At 50.3% G+C, this 7,537-nt stretch overlaps 1 protein-coding gene across 11 annotated transcripts in view; it reads right to left on the minus strand.

The window, feature by feature from the left end:
* Positions 1–1,709: 1,709 nt before the first annotated feature.
* RGS3 (regulator of G-protein signaling 3) overlaps positions 1,710–7,537 on the minus strand; it is a 222,393-nt gene continuing 216,565 nt past the window's right edge. For 10 of the 11 annotated variants that reach the window (XM_019510367.1, XM_019510370.1, XM_019510366.1 and 7 more), the window contains 3 exons: positions 6,373–6,434; positions 4,065–4,231; positions 1,710–3,080 (listed from right to left, as the gene is read on the minus strand). In XM_019510367.1, the coding sequence (XP_019365912.1) occupies positions 2,895–3,080; positions 4,065–4,231; positions 6,373–6,434 (415 nt within the window). In that variant the 3' untranslated portion in view covers positions 1,710–2,894. Of the gene's footprint in view, positions 3,081–4,064; positions 4,232–6,372; positions 6,435–7,537 lie in introns of those variants that run through there. The other variant, XM_019510372.1, reaches the window with a different exon arrangement.

Consider the following 7,537-nt stretch of genomic DNA (forward strand, 5'->3'; position numbering starts at 1 on the left):
TGGGAAAAGCTTGTTACTAAAATGCCCACCAACTGGAGGTGGTCACTCTCAGCCCTGCTCTTCCCTCCCCTCCCAGCAGTGAATGAGCTGCAGAGCAGCAGCAGCAGCCATGTTCAGTGCTTGGAGGATCCTTCTCTAAAGAAAACCCTTTGAAATGTTTTCTTTGGCAAATTATTAGAACTGGTTTCCCTATTGAATCCTTCCCTTAGAAAACCAGCTGGTAAAACCAGTGTGGAAATATCTAAATCCTCTCAGGACTCAGCAATGGAAACATCCCCCAGTTTTTATGTTCCCTCCCCTGGCTGCATCAATGTAAAAATCCTTCATGGAGGTGATGATTTCTCCAGAGGGATACAGCTCCTGATCCTATTGCACTGTCTTCAGCACTTCCACCCCTGGAGGGCACCAGGCATGAACCAGATACCTAGTGTAGCCACAAGGAATAGGCCACAGCCCCAGATACTTCTTCCCTAGAGGAGAATCCTTTAGACAAGTCACCACCACTATGATGAAGTCTCATTGTGGGGAATCCAGCTGGAGTGCACAACCTAGAGAGGTCTGCGGGGTGGGGGCTTTAGCAGGGGAGCTGGGAGTCAGCACCACTCACAATAAGGCTGCCTCAAGTGGGAATGGCCAAGAGAAACTCCATCAGTGGGAGGCTTCAAAGCAACCCACAACCTTTTGCTTAAGCTGGAGGAAATTTGCAGTCTTGGTGTAAAGCAGAGCTGTGCAACATCCAAGTGGTCAGGAGCCACACATCCTGCAGGCAGCACCCGTGAGGGCCACACCGTACAAAACACAGGGGGGCAAGCCACAGGTTGCATCCTGCCACTGCACCACACTCCTGTGCAGCCCTGAACTAATCCTCCACTCCTCATGTTGTGTGGCACTGCCTTGCCCCCTAGGAAAAGGGCAGGAAGCAGCAGTCAGAAGAGGGAAAAGGATCCCAGAGGCCCTGATTGCTGTTGCAGCCAGAGCAATGAGGGGAGCAGCAGCTGAGCGGGAACCTGGGAGCTGCAACTTAACCCCTCTAGCCTGTGGGCCAGCAGTTGGACAGACCTGGTGTAAAAAGACTTCCAGTGACGGAGTAATAGATCTAAGAGGTTTTAAAAAGATCATCTAACACAAGTGAATATCAAGGTATAAACTCAGATCAAAGGAGACTTGTGTTGGAAGGCTCCAATTTTAACCCAAGTCCTCTGTGTAGAGGTAGGAACAGCCCTTCAGAACGGTGCAGCACAAGGATTTGAAACATCCACGTGCTGCTACAGCTGTTGTTGGTTCACTCTTGCTATTTCTTTGAACAGGGGAAACAGCCTTGTTCACTTGTGTTTTTGGGTCATTTCCATCCTCAAGGTCTTATGCCCTGGCTCACAGCTGCAATGTTTGGGCTGCAAACACCACTGGAGCGCAGTGTGTTTCAAAAATAGATTCATGGTAACAGCCCTCGTGACTTTGAATTTGGGGAAAAAAATCATTTTGTATTCGTGCAAAAGCTAAATCTGGCCCCAGATTAGCCACCATCAGTCATGCCCAAACAATGGTTAGCTGCTAACTGGCCTTTAGAAGGGATGCCAAGTCTTCTAGAGCACAATTTTCCTAGCATTCCTCTAGGCAAAAACATTAATGTGTCTCCTCCTTACTCATGGACACCCTTGTCAATGCTGGAGCCAGCTCTTTGAAAAAATAAACCATGAAGAAAAGGCAGGTGCAAGAAATTATATTCTCCTTTTATTTACACTATACCATGACAACATGTTTTTGCTAGCTGCAGAGATGCTTTGCATTGTAAACTGGGCACTTGGACACAAGACACTGTCCAGTTCCGTCAGGTTTATCGCTAACTCATGCCTCCCAGAACACGACATCGTTTCCAGAGCAGTGAGAGAGTCCGATTCACACAGCTAATTATCTACACAGTCAAACCCTCTGTCATCACAGAATGATATGTACACCCAGGATCCCCCAGCGGCCTGCTGCTAGGGAGCACATGGTTTTGTCAGATAAAACCTGCAAACATACACAATTGTGTACACCGTCTCCGGAGAGATAGGCATCCATTCCACCGCAGAACTCCGATGCAACGCACAAAAATATTGCACTTGTAAATTAAGAAAGGAAAAGGGACGCAAGGAGTTCCTATTACACAGCACGCGCCCAACTACAGGAGATCAATAAATAAACCACAAGGTGGGAGATCGGCGCGGGGAAGCAGTTTCACTGCGTGCCTGTAGTGCAGGGCGAAAGAACCTGCTCCCGCTGCTCAAAAGGGGTCAATCGCCACAGACAAATGAAGGAAGTGCCATTCTGCCCCCAGATTTGGGGGCTGTTGTTTGCTTCCGTGAGGGGGGAACACCAGGGCTAGGCCAATGTGGGATCTCCCAGGCAAGGGGAAGCACAACCACCCCACTGACCCAGGGTTGGTCCAGTTCAGACATCTTGTTCAGGAAAAAAGTTTGTGTTGTTGTTTTCCCCTTGCCAGAACCCCCATCCAAAAGCCCCACTCCCTGCTGACTTGGGGTCACTTGTCACCCTTCAAAACAAAATACAAAGCTCAGGCCAGTGCTTCACAGTAGTCTTGTGGGAGCTTCCCTCGTGGCTAAAACTCATGCCAGAGTTCTTCCATAGGGCGTCGTACCAGCAAGACAGTGAGATTCTGGGAGAATGGTGCAACAGAACAGTACCAGACTGCTTGATTTTCCAGTTCCCTTGGCCTCAGGCTCTCTGCCTTTGCCTGTCCGCATGCCTAGCCACTGCGTGGCCATGGCTTTGGAAGCTGTGAATGCTGACAGGAAGGCCCGCTCCCTTCATTCCACTCAGAGAAGGCCACCACCAATAAATTTTCATGTAAACATACAGCTCCCAGTCTGCCCCAGAGAGAGTCTCCTTGGGATCTACAGCGTGGGACTGGCTTTCTTCTGGTTAATTATATCTAAGTACAAGTCAGAGCGGAGGAAGCGGGGGTAAGAGTCCTTCTCCATAAGCCCATAAATCCGTTTCTGAGCAAGGTCAAAGCAGCTCCGGGTGATGTTCTGCAGGTTCTCTTTGGTGTGCTCCCGTGTGTACGAGTCCAGGTTCACCTACCAGGTAACAAAGGACAGTCTCTTATCAGCTCTCTCTCCATACAGACATGTGCCCAGCACAGACACCTGCTCGCCCAAGACAGGGCGATATTTGAGGCTATTCTGCCCTTCTACAGAGTTCACTCACTGTGTCCTGACAGACACTGTCCCCCTCTGGGGTGAAATATTAGACACAGGCACAGACCACGGGAATCATCTCTTAGAAACACGAGCCAGAAAGAAATCATCTAGCAGGTGTTACAAAAGAAGAAGTTCATCAGCTCAGGGGCCATCACCATGGAGGGGTGAGATCTATTACTCCATTCAGTAAGGGGCCAGAGAGAGAATTCTTTAAAGAATCAGGTGTAAGTTACAGTGCGTAGTAGCCAAGCACTGAGAGGATGGCTAGAGAATGATTTGTTGTATTGCTGCCAATTAGATCTCTCAGTTTAGATATAGGTTTTCAAAGCCATAATGTAAGGGGGTTAGGTAGCCACAATATGAAGCCACCATCACCCTTAGCGCTAGTTGGCCCCTGGCTGGCCACAGAGGCAGAACTGCTCCTCCCTGGTGGTTCCTTCAGGATGCTGCTCTGACAGAGGAAGCCAACATGCAAGAGAGGCAACATGCACACAAGCCCTTGGTGAAGGTGGCTGTGCAAGTCTGAGAGAACGTGATTCACTGGGAACAAGCCAAACAGCTTTGCTGAAAGAGGAGTCTTGTCCCAGAAGCCAGACTGAATTGGTGGGAGGCCAGCACAGCACATACAAGAATTTTTCTTCTCTATCAGGCTGGGAGAATTAGCTACAGGCTGAGCTGGGATTCCACCTCACTGCCACAGGTCTGCTAATGGAAGGGGCCAATGGACCAACTGTGAGGGCCCAAGGACCACCACTCCCACAGCACAAGCTCAAATGTACTGATGTGAGGTCCCAGCCATTCAGACTCCCCCCACCCCATCTCCAATGTGTGACAGGCCCAGCTGCAAATGAGCTCCATTACCTCTTTGCACGACTGGATAGCAATGTACTCAGCAAAGATCTTCTTGGCCTTGGACACCATCTTGGACTGAGATTTGATCTTCTTGTAGTCTTCACAGGCCAGCCAGAACTCCAGGTTCTCCTCACTGAATTCTGTTCGCAGGAATGCCCGGAAGGCAGCCAGACCATCTAGGGAGAGGATCAGAGAGAAAGCTTTACCCCAGATCCCAAACAGGGAAAGAGTCACAGACATTCCCTGAAAGCAGATGGTGGCCTCCTTAAAGCTCCTCTGCCTTCCTCTAAATAATTCCCCTTCTGCAGTGCTCCTACCAAGGCCTAAGCTTACATTGGTGCTTCCCTGATGCTTTGCCCTGCTATTGATCTGGCTCCTCCATGTTTTGGTGTGCAAATAACCCAGGTCTGGGGGCTGGGCTCTGCTCCCTCTCCCCCCGACAGAAGAAAAGGGGCAGCTTTTAAAAAGATTCACTAACCCAGGCAAAATTCCTAGTGTAGACAAGGGAAGTTGTCTTCCTCATTCATGGTGGTTGGCCATGGCAAATCTTAGGCTCACTACAAGCACTTGCCTGACTTGCTCTCACAGCCCAAACCTGCAACTGCTTCACCTACACGAGAATTTGAACAGGGTTCAGCTACCACACTTTCAAAGAGTGTGTCTTTGCTTAATGTAGCTAAGTCCCTGTATTTCATGACCTGAGCTCTGTCATTCTGTTGACATCTTCCCAGCCCTCAGCCTAGGTCTAGAACTAATTCTAGTTCTGATCTAGTACTGCTCTTGCAGTCAGGACACTGAGGGAAGGCACAAAATCACTGGCAGAGCTAGGCCTCACGGTTTAAAGATATTTTATCACCCAGGGGCAAGCAGGGGAAGAGAAAATTTCTGATGACCCAGTGCAGAGTCACTGTAGACCTCTGTTCACAAGTGTCACTGGGCATCTTGAAGAGGGGACAACTCTGTACTGAGGCTCTGTTGGGCCCCACAGAGAAGAAACTGGGTCTGGGCAACGCTCTGATTAGTGCCAGACGAAGTCCAGCCATGTTGACCATGTGACGGCTGAGCAGCCTGAACCCAAGCAGGGGTCAAGAATCTGAGGCTTGGCTTTGGAGACTGCAGTTCTAAAAACTACAGAGAAATGGGAGCCCTTATCTTACCCCCTGCCTTATCCAGGGGAGCATGCCCCAGCACAGCACTGTGCACAGGTGTGGGCAGTGTGCAGGTGTGCGTGCTTCAATGCCACTACCTCTGGGGCACAATGCCACAATGGTTCTGCAGCTGTAAAAGGCTTTAGGGCAGGACACAGCCCCAGTTTGCATTCCTACTGCACCTGCCATCGGAGGCTCCTAAAGCACTTTACAAACAAACATTCTAGCCTACCCCAGTGATGCTCCAATGAGATTGGAAAATTTCATCACCTGCCTCCTACAGAGGTGAAACTGAGGCACAGAGAGGGGAAGGGACACACTGCATCAGCACCAGAGATGAAACCAGACTCTGGCCCCTTCAACTCAGTGCTTGAGCCTAGCTGCAGAGTAACTCCATTCCTCCTCTAACTCAGTGGTTCTCAAGCATGTTTGGGTCACATTCTCCTTACTAATCTTGTTATATGGCAAAAGGATTCTGTGGTGGGGAGAATAGAAAAGCAACTCAGTGCAACAACTCAGAGATGCCAATAGAGTGGTCTTCCTTTCTCCTTTTTCTTCTTTTCCCTTCACTTACATCTCCTCTTTCCATTCTTGTACTTCTCCATTCCTTCCCCTCTCGTGTTCTCAAGCAGTTTGGCACCTATTCCCAGGGGTACATGTACACCTGGCTGGGAAACACTGCTTTAACTGAACGTGCTGTCTAGCAACCACAGATGAAAGCACAGTATGAGCCAGAATGCAAACAGTCCGTGGCTGAGGTGGAATGTCTAACATGGCTGTTTTTCTAAAACAGCAAGAGCCAAATTGGCCAAACAGTTAAACCGGGAGTGAAAATGTGTGCTCCAAGAACAGAGAGCTCCATAGGAACAGGCTCTGCCCCTTCCTCTCCTCGCAGGGACCAGAGCACCTTAGCACAACACTGAAAGCTGGGTATGGGGACTCACTCAGAGTGAATTAAACACCTGAATAGGAAGACCAGAGCCAACTGACTCAAGAAGAGACAAACAACATTGGCCTTCCCCTTGCAGAACTGCACATTATCCACCTAGATCCCTTATTAGTAGACAGGTCTGGACCACAGACCATCCACCTCCTCCTGGAGTCCCTGGCTTTAACCCCCCCAACCCACTGTCCCATCTGGGGACAGGCTGCGACCAGCCAACACTTACATTTGTGAAGCAGCAATTTCTCCAAAGACTCCCCCCACTTAAGAGCTTCCTCTGGAGCTGGCCTGTAAGAGAGAAGGGGCCGCTTGTTGGAAAGGCAAATGACTGCTCTCCACTCCTAGCCCTTACTGACTAGATGGCAGCAGCTGCACTGAAACCCAAATATCCTCCCCCCCAGGAGCAGAGCATCACCACCTGCACCTGAAGAATCAGCTGTGACTTGGCCTCAGCATCAGCATTTCAAGGGCATTTGTAAGCTGTGAGCAAGACAGCTCTGGAGGCCCAGGCTCGGCCTGCCCCTCCTTCGCCCTGACTCAGCTCCCACTCGCGGCAGAGTGCCAGCCTCCCACTAAAATAACGGCTTGTTGGCAGGAGTCCTCTGCCGTTAAATGGTAGGCGGGAAAAAATGCAATATAAACAGGGCTGGCCAAGTTCACGCAGTGTGTCTGAACACAAGCCTGTGCCACGGGCCATGGAGAGCAGCGGAGTTGAGACTCAGGGGCCAGAGTGAGACAGCTCCCAGTTGCTGTGCGTGGAGCTGGGGCTAAGAGCTGAGGGCCAGTGCACTGGTCTTGGAGGTATGCTGCCCTTCCTCTATTTCCAAAAGAGGAGAGAGTTAGGAAGCACTAATGAGAGGTGTTGTACAAAGGGTGTCTGTGCCTCTGCTCACGGGCTGCAGTAGCCTCCTCATCACCCAGCAACTCCTCCTGAAATGAATGATGCCAAAAGAAGCCACAATGGGGGAAAACCAGCTCCAGTCCTCATCCAGGATGGGATGGAACAGAGCTGGGCTGGGAGGTTTTGTCTCTGCCTGTTGGGATTCACTCTATCAAGGGTTTCAAAAAGGCATGAGGAACTTCTCCAAGTGTCCTGTTGGCAGATTAGGGGACCTAGCACCCTGAGGAGGTTTCTCAGGCATGGGCAATAATCCACACAGAGGACAGCTGTCAGGAAAGCCACAAGTCACCAAGCATTACTGCAAGGGATTCCCTGGATGAACAGAAGGGCCAGGCTGGAGGCCATGGCTGCTGCCTGGACACAGCTGATGGCGGGGTAGCAGATAGTGGACTTGCACCTGGCTCTGGTGGAATCCCTTGAAGAACAACAGGTTTTTGGTTTTTTGGGGTTGTTTGGGTTTTTTTTGTTTTTTGGTTTGTCGGGGGGGGGG

The sequence above is a fragment of the Gavialis gangeticus genome, unplaced genomic scaffold, assembly GCF_001723915.1.
Source record: "Gavialis gangeticus isolate Ggan-Ray unplaced genomic scaffold, GavGan_comp1, whole genome shotgun sequence".
NCBI lineage: Eukaryota > Metazoa > Chordata > Crocodylia > Gavialidae > Gavialis > Gavialis gangeticus.